The sequence below is a fragment of the Rhinopithecus bieti genome, unplaced genomic scaffold (assembly GCF_001698545.2).
Source record: "Rhinopithecus bieti isolate Rb0 unplaced genomic scaffold, ASM169854v2 scaffold_1467, whole genome shotgun sequence".
NCBI lineage: Eukaryota > Metazoa > Chordata > Mammalia > Primates > Cercopithecidae > Rhinopithecus > Rhinopithecus bieti.
Window position 1 is genome coordinate 4,341,883 of NW_016803692.1, and position 24,572 is coordinate 4,366,454.

At 42.0% G+C, this 24,572-nt stretch overlaps 1 protein-coding gene across 4 annotated transcripts in view; it reads left to right on the forward strand.

Annotated features, from left to right (window-relative positions):
• MCOLN2 (mucolipin TRP cation channel 2) overlaps window positions 1-23,897 on the forward strand; it is a 77,733-nt gene extending 53,836 nt beyond the window's left edge. For 3 of the 4 annotated variants that reach the window (XM_017851295.1, XM_017851300.1, XM_017851309.1), the window contains exons 7-14: window positions 2,531-2,630; window positions 8,521-8,633; window positions 9,787-9,936; window positions 11,408-11,509; window positions 11,617-11,739; window positions 17,905-18,111; window positions 19,788-19,909; window positions 22,746-23,897. In XM_017851295.1, the coding sequence (XP_017706784.1) occupies window positions 2,531-2,630; window positions 8,521-8,633; window positions 9,787-9,936; window positions 11,408-11,509; window positions 11,617-11,739; window positions 17,905-18,111; window positions 19,788-19,909; window positions 22,746-22,782 (954 nt within the window). In that variant the 3' untranslated portion in view covers window positions 22,783-23,897. The remainder of the gene's footprint in view (window positions 1-2,530; window positions 2,631-8,520; window positions 8,634-9,786; window positions 9,937-11,407; window positions 11,510-11,616; window positions 11,740-17,904; window positions 18,112-19,787; window positions 19,910-22,745) is intronic. The other variant, XM_017851314.1, reaches the window with a different exon arrangement.
• Window positions 23,898-24,572: the final 675 nt, after the last annotated feature.

A 24,572-nucleotide genomic window follows, 5' to 3' on the forward strand; every position in this document is an offset into this window, starting at 1 on the left:
TTTTGAGACAGAGCAACGCTCTGCAACCAAGGCTGGAGAGAAGGGACACCATCTCCACTCACTGCAAGCTCTGCCTCCTGGGTTCATGCTATTCTCCTGCCTCAGCCTCCCGAGTAGCTGGGACTACAGGCCCGCCACCATGCCCAGCTAATTTTTTTGTATTTTTAGTAGAGATGAGGTTTCACCATGTTGGCCAGGATGGCCTCCATCTCCTGACCTCGTGATCTGCCCGCCTCGGCCTCCCAAAGTGCTGGAATTATAGGCATGAGCCACCACGCCCAGCCTACTTGCAGCTTTTAGAATTGTCTCTGTCTTTGACTTTTGACAGATTGATTATAATGGGCCTTGGAGAGAATCTTTTTGGGGTGAATCTAATTGGGGATCTTTGAGCTTCCTAGATCTGGATGTTCATATTTCTCCCAAGATTTGAGAAGTTTTCAGCTGGGTTATTTGAAAAGACCTGTCTTCAAGTTCAGAAATTCTTTTTATTTTATTTATTTATTTGTTCTGAGACAGAGTCTCAATCTATTGCACAGGCTGAAGTGTAGTGGTGTGATCTCAGCTCACTGCAACCTCCGCCTCCTAGATTCAAGTGATTCTCATGCCTCAGCCTCCCCAGTAGCTGGGATTACAGGTGCCTGGAACCACACCCAGCTAATTTTGTATTTTCTATTAGAGATGCTGTTTCACCATGTTGGCCAGGCTGGTCTCAAACTCCTGACCTCAAATGATCCACCTGCCTTGGCCTTCCAAAGTGCTGGGATTACAGGCTTGGCCACTGCACCCGGCCAGAAATTCATTCTTCTTTGCTCGATGTAGTCTGTTGTTGAAGTTCTCAATTGTAATTTTTTTATTTCACTCATTGAGTTATTCAGCTCCAAGATTTTTGTTTGGTTCTTCTTTATGCTATGTCTCTCTGTTGAATTTCTCAATCAAATCATAAATTATTTTCCTGGTTTCATTGAATTGCTTGTATTCTCTTATATCTCACTTAGCTTTCTTAAGATCATTATTTTGAATTTTTCAGGCATTTTCTTTGGGTCCTGCTACTTGAGAATTATTATATTCCTTTGGGTGTCCTGTTTTCTTGCCTTTTCATGTTTCTTGTGTCCCTACATTGTTATCTATGCATCTAGTGAAATAGTTGCTTTTTCCAATTTTATGGAATAGCTTTCATAGGGATAGACTTTTTCCTGTAGATGGGCCCTAGAGTGTTGGTTGACTATAGTGCATTGGCTTTGGTTCTGGGCAGACTCAGTAGTGTGGTGTCCATGCAGTTTGTTCAGTTGTGCTCCTTGTCAGTGATGTCTGTGATTGGCTCAGTGGCCTAGGCTGAGGGAGTTTTTAACAGCAATGGCACGGTTTTGCTGGAGGCAGGGATGCCAGATTGGTTGTTGGGCTGGACATGTGCATACATAATAAGCAGCAGGCTGTGTGGCAGGCTCTTCAACTGAGTAGGGACAATTGCTGCCCAGCCGGCTGTCAGGTCAGGTGTGCATGGTTGTGGTGGGCCAGTAGGCTGTGAGGCAGGCTCTTTAGAGATGTGAGGTCACTGCTGAACTGGCTGTCAGGCCTGTTTGGGTGTGGAGAGATAGCCAACTGTGTGGCCCAAGTGTGCACAAGCACAGCACACCAGCCAGCTGTTTGGTAGCTTCCTGCTGCGCAGTTCTGCCTGTTCCCAGGGTCAGGGGCAGGAACAGGTGCTGCATGCATTCAGATGTCAGGGTCTCAGATGTTCCATCAGGTCTAGGCTCTGGGCAGCCAGGGTCATGGTGTTGCAGGCACCTGTGTAAACATGGTGGAATAATGGCAGGACTTCAGGAATGGAGAGAGACAATGAGTACTGGCCCCCAGGGCAGAACACACTCTGTTCGCGATCTGGTCTCTAAATGGTGTCATGCCATAGCAGCTTAGGTCACAGAAGTGAAGAGTGCGCATAATGTGTGCTTCCACTCTGGGGCAACATGGCTGCATGAACTCCCAGCACCTCTCCAAACTGGATTCAAAGCCTGTGAGGACTGGAGGGCTCTCCTGTAGCAATGACTGCTGGCATTCTGTGGCCGTAATGAGGACCACTGGAGTCTCTAGCCTAACGTTTTCCTATCCAAAGAGATCCCCCTGGCTCTAAGCTGATCCTGGCTGGGGAGACAGTATGGCAGAGGCAGGGTGCCTTGCTCCCCTTCCTATGTTGCTGTCCTGGGCTTTCATGCTCCACAGGATTTTGCTGCTACCCTGGTGCTCTCCAGTGTACTTCTTCAGTGATTTCAGTCAAAATATAGTTGTTTATTCATTATTTTGATCCCTGTGTGTGTGTGTGTGTGTGTGTGTGTGTGTGTGTGTGTGAGATGGGGGCGGGTGTGCAGGAAATGAATGTCAAGTAATTCTAGTCAGCCATTTTGCTGGCCTGTGTAATTCTCTTTGGATCAGCACAGTATTTGGATGCCAGTGATTTTTTTTTTTTAGGCAGAGTTGATCTAACATGTTATACTTTCTTCTATGTTGTAATCTTTCTATACATTTGTGTCTCCAGATTATCTTTGACAATAAAGCTCACAGTGGCAAAATCAAAATCTATTTTGACAGTGATGCCAAAATTGAAGAATGTAAAGACTTGAACATATTTGGATCTAGTAAGTATGCTGTATACTTGCCCATGGGGATTATAGATGATTTTTAACACTTTATTTTGGGGCTTGGGTATTTAAATGGTTTGTTTGCGTGGTAATAGGAAGAAAACCACGTCTTGAGCATTATATTCTGTAAAGAATATCCCAAAGCCTTGTATTTTTGTTTAATTCAGCAAATGTTTACTATACACCTCTTAGAAGAAGTAGCATGACTCAGTGGTTAGGAGCTTAGCTCTGGAGCCAGATTGCCTGGGTTTCAGTTCCAGTTCTGTTTACTGTGCCTGTGATCTTGGACAAATTACTTAACCTGTCTGTCTCAGTATCTTTCTATGTAAAATGAGAGTAATAGTATAGGTTGAGCATCCCAAATCGGAAAAATCTGAAATCACAATCCTCTGAAATTTGAGACATTTGAGCACTGACATGACCAAAGCTCAAAGGAAATGCTTATTGGAGCATTTTGGATTCTGAATTTTTGGATTTGAGATGCTCAACCTGTAAGTATAAGGCAAGTATTCCAAAATCAAAAGACATCTGAAATACTTTTGGTCCCAAATCATTCTGAATGGGGCATACTCAGCCTAAACTTACCTTCCAGGATATTGAATATTAAATGAATTAGTATATAAAGCAAAGTACTAAACACAAGAGTTGGCACATATTAATTGCTAGGCATTATGGGAAAAGGAAGAAAATGCCTTAGTGAGGGAGACTGACATGCTTATAAAATCTGTGATGTGTTATGGAGAGAAATAAGGGTATAAATACAAAAAGCATGAGGAGAAAAAAAACAAAGGTTAAGTTTGAGTGGGGCAGAGTGGGAAAAGAAATGATTCTTGGAGAAGATATGCTTTGATCTGAGCCTTGGACAGTGGGGAAGGATCAGGGCCTCCAGAGCCCAGAGAGCAACTGCTGCAAATGCTGAGTCATTTACTCAGCCATCGCTCAGAAAACATCACTTAATCCACATGTTTAAAATGGGCTACTGCTGAGCATGGGGGCTCACACCTGTAATCCCAGCACTTTGGGAGGCCTAGGCGGATGGATCACTTGATGTCAGGAGTTCGAGATCAGCCTAGTCAACATGACAAAACCCTGTCTCTACTAAAAATACAGAAATTAGCCAGGCATGGTGGCACACGCACCTGTAATCCCAGCTACTTGGGAGACTAAGGCAGGAGAATTGCTTGAACCTGAGAGGCAGAGGCTGCAGTGAGCCGAGGTCACACCACTGCACTCCAGCCTGGGCAACAGAGTGAGACTTTGTCTCAAAAATAAGTAAAATAAATTTTAAAAAATAAAATAAAATAAAATATAATGGGCTACCTGTGGAACCTGTTCTGTTTGCTCAGTAAAGAATTGGGATGATGTTAATGATGGATGCTCAGTACTTTTTATTTTGCAAATTTTGTTTAAATGACTTTCCTTTTGACCAGGTTATCAGAATGAAAGAAAATGTAAAATACCTGTGGCTCTTGTTTTAGAGTTGTTTTAAATTATATTTGATTTGTGGCCTGCTGCTTTTCAGATGTATGATATGTCCTGATGATTTGAAGTTTTGGTTTCAATAATTTCACCGACTGACTTAAGCCTCCGATTATAGTTTTAGTTTCTGTTAAAAAGTGGTTACTATTCCCCAGCATACACCACTCTCTTACAGACACACAGAGATCAAGGGCGTATTTTCTAATTAGGTCCAAGTATAGGTTGCAGTGTTCTGTGAAAAGAAACTAACCTTTGTCAAATATGTGATTTGGAACATCATTATAAAGATCAAAATGATGGAAATTTCCAAACTAGGCAGTCAAATGCATTTCCAGAACAGTGAGTTTTTCACTTCTGCCTACAGCCCTCCTTGCAACATTAGGGGTTTTCCTAGATTGTGCTCAGAAGAGAGTATCTCTAGCCCCCTCCTGTGGCCAATGAGGAGAAACACAAGCCTCCTAGACCACTGGGTAAAAGCTCTTTAAGATTTACATATTCTTCTAGAGCTGTGTCTTAAGAAACCAGGTTCTATCACTAGGAGAATGTGAATTTAAAATAAGATGATGTGATATGAAAGCCTTAAAAAAATTATGTTTGGAAAAAAATTATGTCCTTAGGAAATGGACTTTTTCCCCTATATGAAGCTGTCTGGTGGATTGAGATTGCCTTGGCTCTGGGGGAAGTGGACAAGGACAAGGGCGACATCTGGTGGGACACTTACACTATTTCTAAAAGTTCAGAGGCTCATTCACACCCACACGCTTACCCCCAGGCTCCTCTCTCCTTTGTCATTACCTATATTGAAGCAAATGCAGGTGAATGTCCATTTTCACATACAAACCTCGTGCTGCCTTTTGTGACTCCCAAGTCCCCTCTCTAAATGTGCCATGTCTTCATTTAACTTGGTTTCATAAACACAGGAATTTGGAGATGAGGGGCTTGGGGAGGAATTAGCGGGATTCCTCTTTGGCGGGATTCCCCAATGATGGGTGATACAGATTGTGTTTTTTTTTGAGACGGCGTCTTGCTCTGTCACCCAGGCTGGTGTGTGCAGTGGCACAATCTCGTCTCACTGCAACCTCCACCTCCTGGGTTCAAGCGATTCTTCTGCCTCAGCCTCCCAAGTAGCTGGGACTACAAGCACACACCACCACACCCGACTATTTTTTGTATTTTTAGTAGAGATGGAGTTTCATCATATTGGCCAGGCTGGTCTCGAACTCCTGACTTCGTGACCTGCCCACCTCGGCCTCCCAAAGCACTGGGATTACAGGCGTGAGCCACCATGCCCGGCCAAGATGTTCCTAAAATACATATTTTTAGCATACCAAACTAGTCTTCTCAGTAATTCAAAGAAAAACAGAATCCTATACTGGATTCTGTTAGGAGGACTGGTTTCTGTTTCTAAGCCTGCTTGTTTTCCCATCTGTAAACAAAGTCCAATACAAGCTGTCTTGGAGATTTGTGTTCTAGTTATATGTCAGAAAGGAAAGTACTAGATGCTGTCCTTGCATTTCATAAGATTTTCAGTTTTATCTTCCCAAGAGCTTCCTATGTTTCCTCTGCTCCATTCCATGGATCCAAGGGAAAAAAAAATCTTGCATTATGCTAGAGCTAAGTTGTTTTCTTACCTACCCATTAGATGATACCTCAAGATAACTTTCTTGAGTGTAAATGGCTAAAGGTAAATGTAAGTGCTAGGCACTAGGCACTATTCTAACAAGCACTTCACATAGACAGTTCTACCTGGTTCTCATGACAGACTCAGGAATGGGTACACTTGCCCTCCCCATTTTGAAGGTGGCACATCTGAAGCTGAAATCATTTGCTCAGAGAGTTGCATTTACCAGCTGGCTGTCTGCTCGCCACCCACTGTAGGAGCTGCTTTGCCCTCAGACACTCAAGCCAGTATCACTCACATCTTTGCATTATTAAGTCCATAGACAGTCTGGCATTTCTCTTCAACGCTGTCTCTGCAGAGGTTTCTGTGGAGGACTCTGACCGCAGTCTCTCCTCTGAAGGTCACCTGTCCCTGGTTTTATTTGCTTCTCCTCTGGCCTTTCTGCTTCATCCCATTCCTGAGCTCATCTCCTTTTCTAATTCTCAAACGTCGCTCCCCATCCCTGACCACTGTCCTTCCCAGTGGTCTCTCTGAGGGGCCATCACTCCCATGGCTTTAACTGCCACTGAATAGTCCTCTCTTGTCATGAATATCCAGAGTAAACTCGGTTTACCCAAGACAGGGAACCAGGAATCATTCTTGGTTGTCCTTCTTCCTTATTCCCCAAGTTCAGTTAGAGACCAGGCCATGACTCTCTCCATCTCTTACGATTCTGTGCCCTCTTTCGCTCTGCCCCAACTTAGCTCAGACCATCATAAGTTCTAACTTAGATTATTCAGTGGTCTTATGTTCTGCTCAATTCTCTTCATTTATTTGTAAGCATACTGAAGCGTTATACTAGCCACAGGTGCTGTATTCAACACTACTGTCTTAGTCTGTTTTCTGATACTTATAACAGAATGCCTGAAACTGGCTAATTTATAAAGAAAAGAAATGCATTCTTTCAGTTCTGGAACCTGAGAAGTCCAAAGTCGGAGGACCACTTCTGGTGAGGACCTTCTTGCTGGTTGGGAGTCTCAGTGGAGTCCCAAGGCAGTACAGGGCATCACATGGTGAGGAGGGGGAGCATACTAGCTCAAGTCTCTCTTCCTCTTCTTATAAAGCCACCAGAGCCATTCTCTTGATAACCCATTAATCTATGAGTGGATTAATCCATTTATGAGGGCAGAGACCTCATGACCCAATCACCTCTTAAAGGCCCGCCCTCTCAATCCTGTCACATTGGGGATTAAATTTCAACATGAGTTTTGGAGGAGACAGATAATTCAAACCATAGCAACTACCTATGGGCCCTGCTTTACAGAGCCTGTCACTTGATGAGGAAGATGGACACTGAATCATAAAATAAGTAACCGCTGTAAGTGTTTGCTATTGTTATTTTCCTTGGCTGTTTCATGGGCTCTTTGTATATGAACTTGCATAATTTTCACATTTTCTTTCCCAATTTTCATAATGTTCTTTCCCATTCTACACTGTCTCTGTGCTCTGTGCTGTGCTGCCTTTGCAGATGTAATGAAAGGTCAGTGTTTGTTGTGCAGAGGAAAGTAAAGGAGCTCTGGGTGTGTGTAGTAACCAAAAACCATGAAATTATATAGGAGGGGGCTAATAGAGATGAGAATTTAAGGAATTATTTTCTGAGATGGGAGATTTTTCATTTGGAACTTGAGGCTGAAAATAAATAAGCTGAGCTGTGTGTGTGGGAGAAGTGCTGTTCCAGGCAGATTGATCAGCATGTGCAAAGTCCCTGAGATGAGAGCAGGAAAGAAGGAAGACCAGTGTGACTGCAGGGTGGAGAAGGCGGGGGGCAGGCAGGAGAGAGCCGGACTGGGATCGGAGACACTACTGTGAAGTCTGAGAGAAACTAAGGTTAGATTCATCTCCTTCCCACACATTCTTCTTGCTGCTGTGTGATCCAAACCAAAAATCTGATTACCACTCCCCTCCTTGCTTCTGTTCCAAGAAGCAGTTTTCTCTCCATATGGAGAAGGCTTATAAGATTGGCACTATGTCCTGGGAAAGTGCACAGTGAGGTTGAGAGGCAGAAGTGGGTATTCTCGGCGGTGGTGTTTTAATTTGTTTGATCTCTTATTAATGATGAACTTGATGTCTCTGCTTTTATGTGAAAGAACTCAGAGTATGTCAGCAGTTTTGCCTTTTTTTGAATGGAGCCCAAATGGATCACTTTCCATTGAATTCTATTCTACAGTAAATATTTATATATAAATTTGAGTGCATTTATTAGCAGCTCACTTTTTTTTTTTTTTTTTTTTGAGATGGAGTCTCGCTCTGTCACACAGGCTGGAGTGCAGTGGTGCGATCTCAGCTCACTGCAAACTCTGACTCCCAGGTTCACGCCATTCTCCTGCCTTAGCCTCCTGAGTAGCTGGGACTACATGCACCCACCACTATGCCCGGCTAATTTTTTTTTGTATTTTTAGTAGAGACGGGGTTTCACTGTGTTAGCCAGGATGGTCTTGATCTCCTGACCTCATGATCCACCCACCTTGGCCTCCCAAAGTGCTGGGATTACAGGCGTGAGCCAACGGTGGCGCCTGGCCCAGCTCACATGTTTTTAAATGTATAGCTTTATATCAGGGAATGTTTTGCCTTATATATGTACTTCTGAATGAATGCAGTGTGATTTGTTTCTGATATTTGCCATTTTGTTTTAACAATAGACAAAACATTTATTGTTTGAACTTCTTTTCACACTGCCATTTTGTTTGGAAATTATTCTCTGGTAAGGTGGTAAAACAGAAACATTTGAATTCTGTTTTTATTCCTCAGCTCAGAAAAACGCTCAGTATGTCCTGGTGTTTGATGCGTTTGTCATTGTGATTTGCTTGGCATCTCTTATTCTGTGTACAAGATCCATTGTTCTTGCTCTAAGGTTACAGAAGGTAAGAGCGTGTTCACATTCTCTTCCTGCCCTCTTGGCCTGCACCCTCAGTTTGCTCAAGCAGTGGACCACCGATGTTGTGCCACCTGCCTTTTCTGGAGACCTTTGACTAAATTAGATTCCTCTGAGTAGTTGCCCCCTGTGAGGCATTCATCAGCCTGAGGTATAGGAAGTGAGTAAAGGCTCTGAGTATGTCAGGTGGGATCAGATAATTATCCTGCTTAAAACTGAGTTGATATGTACAGACGCACAGTGGTGAACTCTCAGGCTTTTGAATGTTTCCAGAATAACGAGGCCCCCTTCAATTCAGGAGTGATCTGAAGAACAGAGTAATAGCATGTGTGGGTTTCATCTTTTGTCTTCAAATCAGAGTTCATTTTGACAGGGAGGCATGGTAAATGGATTATAATGAAGCATAAAATACTTTATTCTGTTTTTCAAATAGTTTTAAAATTCTCCCTTGAGTTTCATTTTGCCTTTTTACCCTCAGGGCTCTTATGAATATATACTTCTGCTCCCCACATATCTCATTCTGGCTGTGGCATGTGTACAAATGCACACTGGGGTCGAGGAAATCGGAAGTCCACAGAGTACCATTTGTGGAGCAGGGACGTAGTCTGCATTTGATTTTGCCTAATCCTGACCTTTGTCAATGTCCTTTGTAAATATCCACCTCTCTTACATGCTCCCCGATCTCCTTGATATTCTGAATGCAAAGTTAAGGTCCTATCCCTGCCAAGGTGAGGGGGCTCATATTCGAGCATGCACTCTGGAGCTGGCCTGCCTGGACATGGATCCTGGCCTAGCCTCTCGGTGCCTCAGTTCCCTTCTCTGGGTGATAGACCTGCTAGTACCTGCTTCATTGGGTTGTCATCGGAATGGATGTGTTGGTAATATGAAAAGTATTTGGAACGTACTGTATGTTAGCTATGACAAGAGCCTGCTGGAGTTACCATGTACGTATTTCATATTTGAGGTAACTTCACAGACAATTGAATGCTTACTCAGATTATGGGGGAAAGTGTGTGCTATAACCTCCACTTTCGAGGTGGATATGGCAAGTTGGAAAGGCAATGCCATGTCCTTTTACAGGCCTTCTCCTTCCAGAGGGCAGTGTGGTTTGTAAGAAACACTTCTTTAAATGTTTGCCTTAGAGATTTCTAAATTTCTTCCTGGAGAAGTACAAGCGGCCTGTGTGTGACACCGACCAGTGGAAGTTCATCAACGGCTGGTATGTCCTGGTGATTATCAGCGACCTAATGACAATCATTGGCTCCATATTAAAAATGGAAATCAAAGCAAAGGTGAGGGAAGCCCATTTAAAGTCTCTGTTCTTCATCTTCTCCTGGACGGCTACAGGTATCTTAAGACATATGATCCTTTGGAGACAACTTTGATTCTCGTGTCTTCCCTTTTCTCACACCGGCACAAGTGAGGCCTCCCCTGACTTGGTTCCTCGTGAAGGGAAAGTAAGGAAGCTGATGTTCCATGGAACAAAACTTGGCAACAGCTCCAGAATAGTGACAAAGCTTGAGAAGATTGATTATTTGGGCCTCATTTTTCTTTTTAAGTTGTAAAAGGAGCAGCTTATCCATAAACCAGTCCCTTCCCTGAACCTGCATGTCAAGAGCTTGTGGGGAGGATCTGTGACCATTGGGTGCTCTGACGGATGGGGTGAGGGCAGGAATGTCAGACTGCCTGCTAAAGCCTGACCCTTTGTATAACTTAGTTGATTTGATCTCCTACCTAAGCCTCAACTCCTCCTTCACCACACTGTTCTCCCATCCACTCTCTGCTGTTGGTCAGAGGTCCTGCCAGCCATACCTCCTAACCCTGACACGCCTACTCCTCCCCCATCCTGGCTCCCTCTGGCTTTCTTCAGGCTTTTTCTTCTCTGGCCAACTGTGACAGCAGTCTCCTCACCAGCTTTCCCATCTTCTGCTTCATACCTCTGAGATCCATTCACACAGCTGTCAGAGGGGCTTTTCTGAAAGTGTCTATCTGGCTGTTACCATTCTTTCTACCTCTTGGGGCCTGCTTTGGGCTGAAGCAGCTTCCCTTGGCAGCATGGCCTCTGGGGTCATCACCATCCAGCTCTGCCTCTTGCTCCTGCCCCTGCTCTGACCCTGCCCCTCTAGGATGTCTTGTCAGCTTTGTACCTTTGTTCAGCCTTTGTCCACTTATCTGTGGCGCTTCCTCCCAGCCTGTCCTGCAGGCCCGTCTTTGCTTTGGGGTCCTGTCTGTGGTATCCCACTGTGATGAGCTAGGCGTTGTGTCTTTCACTGCATTTAGCATATTGTATGAGAATCATATTTGTGTGTTTGTCTTTTCAACTAGCCCTAGAATTTCCTGAGAGCTGAAGCTGTGTTAGCAAATCATGTGGGAGTTTTCTTTCAAAAGCGGCTGAATTGTATTGTTTGGTACTTAACAAACACCATTAATTTATATCCTCGAATGCCTAGGTCAGTGATAAATGCAATTTCTATTTGAGAATATTATTTGGAAAAAAATTTAGTTCACCCTAAATGTAATTTCTATTTGAGAGTATTTGGAAAAAAAATTAGTTCAACCAATTGAAATACTAAAAGAAAACGAGAAACACATTTGGAATTATATCTGTTTTTCTTTTTTTTCTTTAAAAAAACCTCTTACTATCACCCATAGGAAAGCAGATAGTTTTTTTTATTAATTGGTTTAATGCAAGGTTAATAAGCTAAGTGGAGTCAACTATTTTACTCATTTCTCTCTCTCTCTCTCTCTTTTTTCATTCCTTAGAATCTCACAAACTATGATCTGTGCAGCATTTTGCTTGGGACCTCTACGCTCTTGGTTTGGGTTGGAGTCATCAGATACCTGGGTTATTTCCAGGCGTATAATGTAAGGATGTGGCACTGGGTAGTGCCACTGCAGTTGAGACTCATTTATTCTTTGGGTTCTAATAGCTGCGTTTTCATTTCACCCATTCTGTTCATTCTTTTTTTCAGGTGCTGATTTTAACAATGCAGGCCTCACTGCCAAAAGTTCTTCGGTTTTGTGCTTGTGCTGGTATGATTTATCTGGGTTATACATTCTGTGGCTGGATTGTCTTAGGACCATACCATGACAAGGTGTGTAGCACACATTCCTCCTTCTGCACATGGGGCACGTGGGCCCTTGAACATGGGTTTCTAGCATTTACTTGCTTCCTGGTCTTCTCTAGCACGTACCCTTGACATCAGTAAGCATGTATCTTTGTATCCGTTTTCTTTTTCTTTTTTTCCTTTTCAGGATATAGAAGTGACTACAGGATGTTGAAACAAGAACTGTACAAGACTAGAAAGCATGTATTATAGTTGTCTGGGACTGGCTTAAGGGGTCACATGGTTACCCAGTGCTCATCAAATGGGAAATGTTTGGACATGAGATCACTATATTAAAAATGAAAATTAAGTGAGGAAAATTATTATAAAAAATTTCCAATTTAAAGTATTATGTTTTTCGTCCAAGTTAATTGAGAAGAATGAAGATGGGCAGAGACTGCCTAAAACGACCATAATAGGTTTATGATAGAAATGGTGACACGTCTTGTCTCTGCAGATGGTTTTGATTATAGCATCATCTTTGTGCCTTATTAAAGATCAGTATCTGAATGCTAAACTATTACCAAACTTCAGTGAGCATTATAATCTCAGGGACATCAAAGTTGTGCTAAGATGTTTTTGTTATAAAATCATGCATTTGATTGGTAGATGCATCAGGAAATGAAACTAGGTAAGCCTTGTTTTTAACCCAAAAAAGTAAAAGGAGTTATTTTATCTTGTGGCTTTTCCTCCATTGGGCCTGTGGCAGTTGGAACAACAGAAACAACAAAAATAGCAGCAGCCAACACTTACTGCTTGTGTGTTAGACACTCTGCTGGGCATTTCGGTGCTCTTTCTTATTTACTCCCCACAACAACCCAGGTACTGTTAGCCTCACTTAGGTGCTCCGCAAGGAGAAAAGAGGTTAAAAATGGTAAATATTCCTTCCAAGTTTGTATACCAGTTCAGCCTTAAGTTTTGACCTTGTTAGTTGCATTAACCAGAAAACGTGATCAAATCTGGTTTACAAACTGTTACACATGAATCTTAAACCTCTGTGCTGTCCTACCAGAATAACACTGAGTAACCTAGCACACTCAGACTTTCTCCTTTTTAGGTGTCACATTTAATATGTCTAGAGAGAATTACTGTTTTTCCTATTTGAGATAATATATAATTAACAAAGTGACAACCTCTGGGTTGGTAGTAAATCTTGATAATATTGCTCTTCAAATTCTCTGTCACTGCTTTAAAGGTGACTCATGAGAAAAAATTATTCTTTGATATGATCTCTCTGATTTGGAGAACTTACTGTCTTAGAGCCTGGAAAAATGTATTTTTCTTCCTTGCTTTATGCTCTGAAAGCTTTTCCACATCTCTGTCACTAGAGGGCAGTGTTGCACTGTGTGGAATAAATACTGTGCCTGAGGATTCAGCTTTAATTCACTGACCCCAAAGTCACTGGACAAGTGGTCCCATCTCTTTTGCACCCCACCCCCGTCTCCCCTACCTCATCATTATTCTGGAAGGTGCTCAGATAAGGTTGCTTGAATTTTACTAGATGGCTACCATTCTCAACTGCTGTCTGTTAGGCATCGTGCCCAAGATTCTTTTCTCCCTTGCTGTGTTAACCCTTCCCTCCCCTTCTCTGTGAAGAAATCCGATTGTCCTTTTACAGAGAATAGGCACCTTCATATATTAAATAATATTCCTGAGATTACCCAGCTAGAAAGTGGCAGAGATAGGATTCAAACCCAGGTCAGCCTGACTCCAGTACCTGTGCTTTGACCCATACCCTGTAGGGCTTTTCTTGGTGTTATCTAAAACAGATCATTGCAAGAGAGCATATAGTCTGACAAGAAACAGTCTTGTACTTGGAGATCAACCGTGAGAGGACTGCCATGTAATCGGTCTCATTCTCTCAATGGTGTCAAGGTCACCTCATGGAAAATGAGGTTATTTGTTTTGTGAGCCTGACTACATTTCCATATGTTCAATTTGTCCTTTCAGAGGATCCAGGTGAAACTGGGATGCTCTGAGCCAGCACTGTCCAAGAAAAATACAAGTTGGGCTACAATTGAGAGCCTTGCCTATACTGTAAAATTTTCTAGTAGCCACATTAAGAAATACAAACCAGATGAAATTAATTTTAATTATGTATTTTAAGCCTAATATACCCACAATATTACTTCAACATGTATTCAGTATAAAATATTGAAATATTTTACATTCCTTCATACTAGTATTTTTGATGTGGTGGATATTTTATCCACACAGCACATCTCAATTTGGACTAGCTACCTGTTGGATGCTGGCTATTCACACATTCCTGGTGACTACCATTATGGACACTGCAGCTCTAGACTTATGTTTTTCACTTAATATCAGCTTTCCCTTTATACCCCTGGAGGAGGGGAGGGATAAGGGATGTCTGTAGGGTTGCCCACAGGTTATGGCATCTCTCACCAGGCTGATATATTGGGGAAATGCACAGCTGAGTTAATTCACCGAATTGTACAAGTCAATTGGGGAAGAGAACATCAGTCTGGTTTTGGAATTTTGTCCTTTTCTTCTCCATATTGCTGCCTCTTTGAATCTGAAGTTAGAATATTTTATTGCCCCTTGCATCCTTTCCCCCAAATTAATCCAAGCTGTCAGCAAGTTCAGGTTCTGCCAGTATCTGAATCAGAGGACTTTTAGGTTACCCGAAGCCTTGAAAAGCTAAGCATTCGAAGCGGGCATTTTTGTAGGATTTTTAGAATCACAGCAACCTTGATTGTGAAAGCTAATTCTTTCTTTAAAACAAAACAACTGAAAAGGAGACATCAGGAAAACCATTTGACTGATAGCTGGGGTCCCATAACACTTCAGCTTCCTGTCTTCCTGTTAGGCATCTGATTTCAGGGGCTCAATGGAAAGGGAGTCAAGATGCAAAAAGTATCCTGCTGATGTGTGTTCCCGGCACTAATGGACTTTGGCGCGGTGCCCTTTCAAAATGCCTGGGCACAGAGGGCGAGAGACTGTTGATGTTCTTCCAAACCTCATCTTGAATTATCAAACATTACTCTAATGTGGCTTTTACATTTCCAGAGGACTTTTTTTTTTTCTGTGAGGAATAAATCATAACCTTGCGTTGTCCCCGTTTTACAAATGAGAAGACCAAGGAGACCAAGGCTTGAAAAGTTATTGGACTTTGCTGATGCCATGGGTCAAAGTTCAGCAGACTCTGCATTACATTTTCCTCCTTCCAAGGCCTCTGGTTTTAGCCACGTACCTCTCAGCTAAAACATTTTGCCTAAAGTTTGCATGAGATTATTGGCACCAGCTCTTAAAGCAAATATTTATGTTGTTCTCTGACACAAACCATTGCAGGTTGTGGTTTCATTGAAATGAAAGGTTTCTGGCCCAACTGCAAACTTATCATTTGTGAAATGAATGGTTGGGTTCTCACCGTGGGGCCAGAGAACCCATGGGGACTCTTTATGGAAATACCCATTTAATATGTATTAAATGTCTACTGTGCACCCAACATTGCTAGGTTCTTACAGACCAAGTTCTTGGAGGGGAGGAACTATGGTTTGTTCCTCTTTACATTCCCAGTGTCCAGCATAGCACATAGACCATGGTAGGTGCCCAGAAAGTTTGTTGAACGAACAAGAAGCAGAGAGAGAGTAGTACCTGCTTTCCAGGGGCTTATGATTGCTCAAGATCCAAAGGAATGCCCTACAAATGTGGTCCTTCTAGACTGGAAGCACATTAGGACCTTGCGTATTTTTAAGCTCACTTCTACTATGAATTTGGCCACTGAAACAGACTCTGGTTCACAGCCACTTCTTGTACAAAATGGCAGGGTGTTACCAAACACCTAAAATTGACTGGGTCTCTGTTTTAACTCTTTGGTGTGTTAAAATAATTCTCATGTTCACAAGAGGAGGGGGAGGTAAAATGGTTATGAATAATGTTAATGTTGAGACAGATATTTTATGTGGCCTGATAAGTGAGTAAACAGAAAATTAAAAAACGAATGTGACATGTACTGAGCAACTAGCTATTTGCAGTTGAAACCTGAAGCATGGACAGTTGTGCTTGGACTCAGAGGTTCTTGAAACTAGAGAAAGGAATTGACTGGATTCCAAAATAAACTGAGAAATATGAATTATTAATGGTGCTGTCAGAGTTGTAACTGACATCTATAGAAACCAACTTTAATGTCAATGTTTTCAGCTTTAACTTCAATGTTTTAAGGCTAGTGTTGGGTTTGGAAAATATTTACTCTGGCAACCGCCTGTTTTACTGTTAAATAATCTACATATTGTTAAGTGATCTGTTCATTTGGATATTTCTTCTAGGTCTTTTTGGAGAAGGACTTTAGTTCATCAGAGTTTTTCTGATGCAGCAAAGCCATGGGTGGGATCCTTGTTTGGGGTGCATTTGTAGACCTTCCCCCTTAGCCACCAACTTTACGTTGCCTGGTCCAGCCATGTGGCTGGAAAGTAAGGCATGGTGTTTGTATCTAGTTGGAGTGTGTGTGTAAAAACAATTAGAAGACCACAGTTCATTCTGTGATTCTTACCGATACGGAGTGCAGAGAAAGGACTAGAGCTGCCAGGGCACTCGGTCTTGAAGTACACTCTGAAATAACCCTTGAATGTTGGTTTAATTGGACGCAGAGAAGAGAAAGAACATAGCAGGTGAGGAGAATAAATTCCATGAGGGAAAAATGTAGGGATGGGCCTGGTGTTGGAAGAGAAGATAAGCACAGCATGTTAATACTGTCAAGAAGGAGATATAATGAGACCGCATGAAGGAGGAACTTATCACAACCTTCTTGGTTTAGATTTTTATTTTGTATCCAAACTTTGTGTAATCTCACAAGGGAGAAATGACCTGAAAGCCTTCTTCTTAAAGTACAGGTTTTACTGCAGCTTTGACTGGGGAGGGTGAAGAGATTGGAGTAAAAGAGACTTCCTTGGAAGTTTCTGTAATAATTCAGAAATTCATGTTGACATCACAGTAGAGTAGAAAGGGTGAATTGGACAAACATGATAGGAACAGACAGGCCTTAGAAGACTGAAAATGGGGAAGAGTAATCAGTTCAACACAGAGTTTTAAGGACTTAATTATTTCAGAGTAAATGTTTCTTTGGTAGGAGATTGGAATCACTGACAGAAATAGGGCAATTTAGAAAAAAAGCTCATTTTTTCTGGTTAGGGTGGTAGAAAGTTTTGTTTTGTTGGCATTTTCAAGGAGTGGTCTGTTGTATAACAAATGCCAGCTGAGCACAGTGGCTCATGCCTATAATCCAAGCACTTTGGGAGGCTGTGTGGGCAGATCACCTGAGGCCAGGAGTTCGAGACCACCCTGGCCAACATGGTGAAATACCATCTCTACAAAAAATACAAAAATTAGCCGGGCTTGGTAGCAGACACCTGTAATCCCATCTATTTGGGAGGCTGAGGCATGAGAATTGCTTGAAGGCAGAGGTTGCAGTGAACTGGGATTGCAACTGCCTTCCAGCCTGGGTGGCAGAGTAAGACTGTGTCACAAACAAACAAACAAACAAACAAACAAACAAAACCTACAAATGCTCTCTAAGTGTAGAAAACATAAGAAGATGCTTATGTTAATCAGGAGAAAAACCAGGATCTAAACTTGTTAGATCCTGGTTTTAGATATATAAAAACTACATAGGGAAAAACTGTCGGAATTGTTAAGAGATTAACTTTGAGAGTATGGAGGGGTGTGTGTGTGTGTTTTAAAGAGACACGGTCTTGCTCTGTTCCCCAGGCTGTAGTGCGGTGGCAGAACCTTGGCTCACTGCACCCTGAACCTCTGGACTCAAGAGATTCTCCCACCCCAGCCTCCTGAATAGCTGGGACTACAGGTGCACCACCATGCCCAGATAATTTTTGTATTTTTTGTAGAGATGGGGTCTTGTAATCTTTCCCAGACTGGTTTCAAACTCCTGGGCTCAAGTGATCCTCCAACCTTGGCCTCCCAAAGTGCTGGGATTATAGGCATGAACCACTGTACCTGGCCCAGAGGGGGTTTTTGAATAATGTTTTCCTACTTCTCATGGTGTTCTAGCATCTTAATATAAGTAAGTTACCACTATTACGAATGACAAAAACAATGTTAACAAAACAAGCTAACTAGATACCTTCTGCTTTTTAGAATACTCTATTTCAGAAACTAATTTTATCTCCCCTACAGTTTGAAAATCTGAACACAGTTGCTGAGTGTTTGTTTTCTCTGGTCAACGGTGATGACATGTTTGCAACCTTTGCCCAAATCCAGCAGAAGAGCATCTTGGTGTGGCTGTTCAGTCGTCTGTATTTATATTCCTTCATCAGCCTTTTCATATATATGATTCTCAGCCTTTTTATTGCACTTATTACAGATTCTTATGACACCATTAAGGTAAGTAATTATCAATATTTGCAGCCAAAAAAATCACTGTAAATTCTGTATAGATTATAGGAAAATACCACATTTTAAAAACTTAAAATATTACAGTTCAGATTTTGAGGTTTTATGGACAAACTTTTTAGACACTGGAGATGAGTTTTAGGACATCGTCCCTGTTACCCACAGCAGGGTGGATTGGTTTGGAGGGGTGGTGGGAAAGAAAAGGGAAATGGAGTCAGGATGGGTTGAATGGGGTAAATCAGGTAGTCGGGCTGCTGGTCTTAGCCCTGACGGATTATACCTGCCAGTGTGGCTGCCTGGAACTTAGGATTGAGTCATAAGTTTCAGGGATGAGAGGTGACCGGCATCCTGACAACTCTCAGATGTTGCTACAAATCACACTGGATAATACAGCTACTGGCATGGTGCAGGCTTCCTTTAAATTATGAAAACTAAGGCTTTTGTGACTGTTTAGCTTCCTACTTTCTTAAGCTACCTGATGGATTCTGTATCCTTTGAAACTGAGCCCATTTAACTGATTTGTGACTTGAAGGAAGTTCACTTCCTTGGGTGCTGGTACGTTCTTCACAGCAGATGGTCATGCTTAGAAAATCCTGCTTCAGGGTCAGTGACTGAAAAACCAGGGATGCCATGCCAGTGCCTTTGTCAGGGCTGTTTTCTGCTTAACCACTTTCTCAGAATAACGCAGAAGAAAGCCAGTCCATTACCTCTTGAGTGTGTGGGGAGATAAGTAAGTGTTCAGGTGGGAATGGTAGTTGGCTCTCACATCAGGGCTTGCATGGAGAAGGAAGAGGTGCACACTCCTGCCACAGAGGTGCATGTCTTTGATGTGGCAGTGTCCCTGCATGGTGGGGGCCAAGCCTCAATGTTAAAGTGAGTTGTCTCATTAAGCATGAAGGGAGGGAGTCTTTGTGTCTGCATGGAAAAAATCTGTCTTCTGTTCCACTAGGTGACCAACTTCCATAAAAGTAGAGGAAATAATGATTATTTCCCAAGCAGAGCCTACATTGCCGATGTGTGTGTGTAGTGGGAGGTCTTATCTAGTCTTGCTGTTAGCATTAAAGATTTAGACTTTTTTTTTTTTTTTTTAAAGATAGAGGGTCTTGCTCTGTTGCCCAAGCTGGAGGACAGTGGTATGATCCTACCTCATTATAGCCTCCAAGTCCTGGGCTCAGTCGATCCTCCTGCCTCAGCCTCCAGAGTAGCTGGGACTACAGGTGCACACCACCATGGCCAGATAATTTTTGTATTTTTTGTAGAGATGGGGTCTCACCATCTTGCCCAGGCTGGTCTCAAACTCCTGGGCTCAAGTGATCCTCCTTGGTCTCCCAAAGTGCTGGGATTACAGGCATGAGCCATCGTACCCAGACTAAACATTTGACTTTTGATTATTTCCTTCATTACCATTTTTTTTTGACAAACCTCTCCCTGGCTCTCCTCTGCTTTCTTTCTGAAGTTTTTCTTTGGATTGTTCTCTGTTCCCACAGTGGCCCTGGCTTGGTGTTCTGGGACTGACAGATTGATTCATCATTGTTAACATCAGTTCTTGGATCTGAGCTAGCAATGTGGGAGAGTTTTATTTTAGCAAAGGTGGACTTGGTTTGTTGACAAAAGAGCAATTTCTCATGCTTTATAAATAAGGTAACAACATTGTATACTTTCTAAAGAAATTCCAACAGAATGGGTTTCCTGAAACGGATTTGCAGGAATTCCTGAAGGAATGCAGTAGCAAAGAAGAGTATCAGAAAGAGTCCTCAGCCTTCCTGTCCTGCATCTGCTGTCGGAGGAGGTCAGTATCATGTTTATTTGCCATGTTCCTGAGATGGGCTGCTCTGTTGCCTTAAGAAAGAGCCCCTCCAAGATTACCATTACATTCAGAGATCAGCTTCTCATGGGAAATAATTCACCTTTCTTTTCTTTCCTCCCACTGAAATTGGCTTTAGAAATGAATTATTTCTTCTAAAACAGGGTTATGTAGAAAGCTACATGACGTGATTGGAATCTCTTAGGAATACTATGAAACTCTTAAGAGAAGGCATAAATTATGTCCTTAAAGTCAAGAGGCTGAACTCTTAAGTGGACCAAGTAGAGGTCAAAGCTCTTATTTTTAGAGGTGGAATTCTGGGAATGTCAGAGTCGTTTTCCCTTTTCACAGTATGTGGTACAAGCAACCTTTCTTGATCAGAGCAGGAAACCTCTTTGCAAGGAGGCCGTCCAAGTGCTTGCTTAGCAGTAAAACACCGGTAGCTCTTCCTTGCCCCACTGTGCTTTGCCTGCTGTTCGTCAGGACATGTAGGGAAATGGTCTAGACTTCAGTGGACAAAGCATATTACATAGTGATTTGTGGACTAGAATGGGGTCATGTGAAGACAAATTTTTTTTAATGTGCCTGTGTTTGCTTTCATCTGAAGTCAGGGGTGCCAGTTTGTAACTAAAAGTATACTCTACACATGTTTTTTCTTTTTGGAAGGACTCTCTAACCCAAATTCCTGAAAGAAGCTAGGAGAACATAATTGCTATTTAAAACCACAGGATGCATTTTTCTGTTAATCAATTCATACAGCATCTTGGGACTTACAATGATATGACTGAGCAGATCCAGAGAATGTCTGGTAAATAGAAAATGAGATCTGAGAAGAGTTGTTTTCAGAATCACACCTTTTTTTCTCAGAGCATTAAATTGTTGCTATGAAAGCTGGGATAAAGGAAATTAATTTTCTTAATAGGCAGCTGCCTCCTAAGAGGCACCATGTATAAGGAAAGTCTCTCAAAATCTCTTTTTTTACTATAAGGGGGAAAAACTTCATTGGAAAATGTAGTCATGAATTCTAAAAAGTAAATGATAGGTCTTTGGTGTTTGGACCTTCGTTTGTGCCACACAAAGTCCTGGGAGGTTGTTAAATGTTTCATCGTGCAGCCCAATGGAACAAGTGAAAGATTTAAGGCGTGGACCCCAAGATGTTTGGGTAAGATTGGGTGTGAGTGGTGAGACGCAAGGAGCAACAGCAGCAGACTGTTTGCCCTAAGGTATGCTGAGGGTTGTTGAGAAGATGCATGGTGAGACGGAGGGTCTGCCCCTCATGAAGAGTGAAAGAATTCGAGGGAACAAGAGAATCTACCAAGGAGATCAACTAAAGAACTAGGATGATGAAAGTTTTGAAAAAGAGGATATCAAAAAATAAAGACAGGTAGCTGTAACTATGTTTGGCCAAACGATGACCCTGAGTGAAGTCAGCTATAGCAATTTCAGTGGAATCATCAGACCAAAGCCTAAATCCCAGGGTGCTCTTATGGACCCTGCAGAGTGAATGAAGGGCCTAGGCCCTGATGGAAGGAAATGGATTGTAATGAGGCCTTGAGAACAAGTGATGGCTTTGACTCCATCTAAAATTAAGTATAGCTTGATGTGTTTAAAAGCTAGGAATGGGGCTGGTTATGGTGGCTCATGCCTGTAATGCCAGCACTTTGGGAGGCCAGGGCAGAAGGATCACTTGAACCCAGGATTTTGAGACCAGCATGGGCAATGTAGTGAGACCCTGACTCTTAAAAAATAAAATAAAAGCTAGGAACAGGAGAATGGACTAAAATTGAGGAAAGCTGTGAATGGAGGCTAAAGATGAACATAAAGATTCAGCTCTGCAAAGATTGGTTTCTGTCTGGTGATACCATGACAGGTGATACCTGCTATCCCAATGCTGCTTCCTGCAGAGCATGGCTGTGGTCACTCTTCAACAAAGCAGTCCAACAACCAGCACACATTTGATTCTCCTTTGAGTTTTTGACAGAGCCTCTAGCCTGAGCATCAGAACACCTGGGTTTTCATTTTGGACACTGCCATTAACCAAGTGTGTCCTGTGACCTCTCCTAAACCTCTTGGATGGATCAGATGACCTCTGAAACCTCTTCCAGTTCTAAAGTGATGTGGTTCTTTGGAGAGAGATGCTTGGTTGAAGAGACGCAGAGTTAACCTTTACTTTCCTCTATTGCAGTGAAGGAGGAAAATTGACTGTTCTAGTAATTGGTAAGGCCTTGTTAGCGAAGGGACACAGAGGTTCTTTTTTTTTTTTTCCAGAAACAAACTAATATATTTATTGAGTAAAACATAAATGTGAATGTGACATATGTTTTTCTTTTTTAAAATTTTACTTTAAGTTCTGGGATACATGTGCTGAATGTGCAGGTTACATAGGTATACATACGCCATGGTGGTTTGCTGCACCTATCAACCCATCATCGAGGTTTTCAGCTCTGCATACATTAGGTATTTGTCCTAATGCTTTCCCTCCCCTTTCCCTCCACCCCTCAACAAGTCCCAGTGTGCGATGTTCACCTCCCTGGGGGCATGGAAGTTCTTAAGAGACAGGTGACTCCTCACAGTGTTTCCAGAAGCATCTGATCAAACCTCAAACAGTGGACATTGCCCTTCTTTATTTGTTTACTTATTTATTCTGAACGTTGGTAAATAATCAGAACACCTTGCCTGTCTTAATTTTTCATCCTCTTATATGATTCACTCAACATGTCCATAATCTATGTGGGCCTAGAATATAGAGTATTCCTACTGCTCCTCAAAGATTTTAAATTATTCTGTCTTTTCTCTTTTCTTCTTTCCCTTTCTGTTATAGGAAAAGAAGTGATGATCACTTGATACCTATTAACTAAAGTTCTTCTGCTAAAGATGATTAAAGTTCAGGCATCCTTATCCAGCAGCTGGACAGAGGAACCCCAAATGACTTGGACCAGCAGTTCCAAAATGACTCTCTTATTTACTTGTGGAGTGGGAGAAAGGACTAATGGTTAGCCAGCTGGCCATGACTGAAATTCCAGCTTTACTTTTTATAAACTTGAATGATAAAGAATAGACCACAGGCTACTACTGGGCATTAGTGCAATTGAACAGTGATAATAAAAATCTCTATTAGTCTGTTAATTTATGACATGATCTCAGAATGGAAAAATATCACATTTCAGAGTGTGCAAAATAGTCTTTAAAGCCATGTATTTAAATATGTGTGTTTATTGTCAAATAAGGGTTTGTTTTAAAGGTGATTCCTGGTTTGAAGACATTTGTTAATTCATGGTCTGTATAGAAATGAAGTTGGTTGCAGTACCAATCTACAGAGTCCAAGCTGGCAAACTACTAAGCTATTTAAAGATCACCCTTGGCCTGGCACAGTGACTCACACCTGTAATCCCAGCACTTTGGGAGGCCCAAGCAGGCAGACCACTTGAGCTCAGGAACTTGAGACGAGCCTGCACAACGTGGCAAAAACCCATCTCTACAAAAAATACAAAAATTAGCTGGGCATGATGGCAGGCATCTGTAGTCCCAGCTATTTGGGAAGCTGAAGTGGGAGGATCACCTGAGCCCTGGAGGTGGAGGATGCCATGAGCCGTGATCATGCCATTATACTCCAGCCTGGGTAACAGACTGAGACCCTGTCTCAAAAAAAAAAAAAAAAAAAGATCACCCTTAAATCAACAAAAGACCTCATGCTCATGCAGTGGACATTTCTTGGCCTGTTTTCCTGTGGGTTTTTCTTCAGCATGATATGAAGCAACTGTTGGCATAGCCAGTGGGATGAATAAGAAATGGAATCATTTGTCTGCCTCGTCACTTGTGCTAATGGTCGGCTATACACACATGATGTGTGGAAGTGACCTGTATCTGTGGTCACTCATTTTAACAATTGACCTCTGCTGTGTTGGTCGTTTACCTTTGTCTAGCAAAGAAATACGGTATATTTTCTCTAAATAAATTTATTTTTATCATTCCATATGGCACTCTTACTATTTTATGCATTGTCTCTAAACAACTACCTAGTGAAACATTCAGATCACATCTCTCTTAAGCACTTGGTCTCCAAAAGGGATTTCCCAATTGCTTAAAAGCAGTGAAGGACACACAGGGGCTAGGATATAGAAGTTATTCAATAAATATTTATGATGATAGCTTGAGAGATGAAGATCACTTCAGGCATAGACTTATTTCATACTTGAGCTATCTCAGTGGTCAACTATTTTAAAGTTACTGGTGAAGAGGAGAATTTGAATTAAGCAGGACCCACTCTCCTTCCAGGGCTCTTCCTCTTTCTCCTTGGCCTCAGTCGCCCTCCCCACAATCCCCTACCCAATTTTCCTTCTCATGTCACCTTCCTCCTCCTTGCTCTGACTCCATCTTCATATGCCTGCACCAAATCTAGGCAGGGAAAATCATGCAGTTAATACTATTAAAGTTATTAAGAGAGTAGATGACTCATGTCTACACACAGGATACTTTGCTAAAATTATCATTTTAAACTTTCTTTTTTACAAAATATGTGAAGAGTTATGTTTGATTTTTAAACTAAGACACCATTAAACTGGTGGTTCTGGGGTCATTTGCCTGAATCAGAGACGTAATTTGACCACTTGTTAACTTCTGAGTATATTGTCATATACTTAGTTTTGTC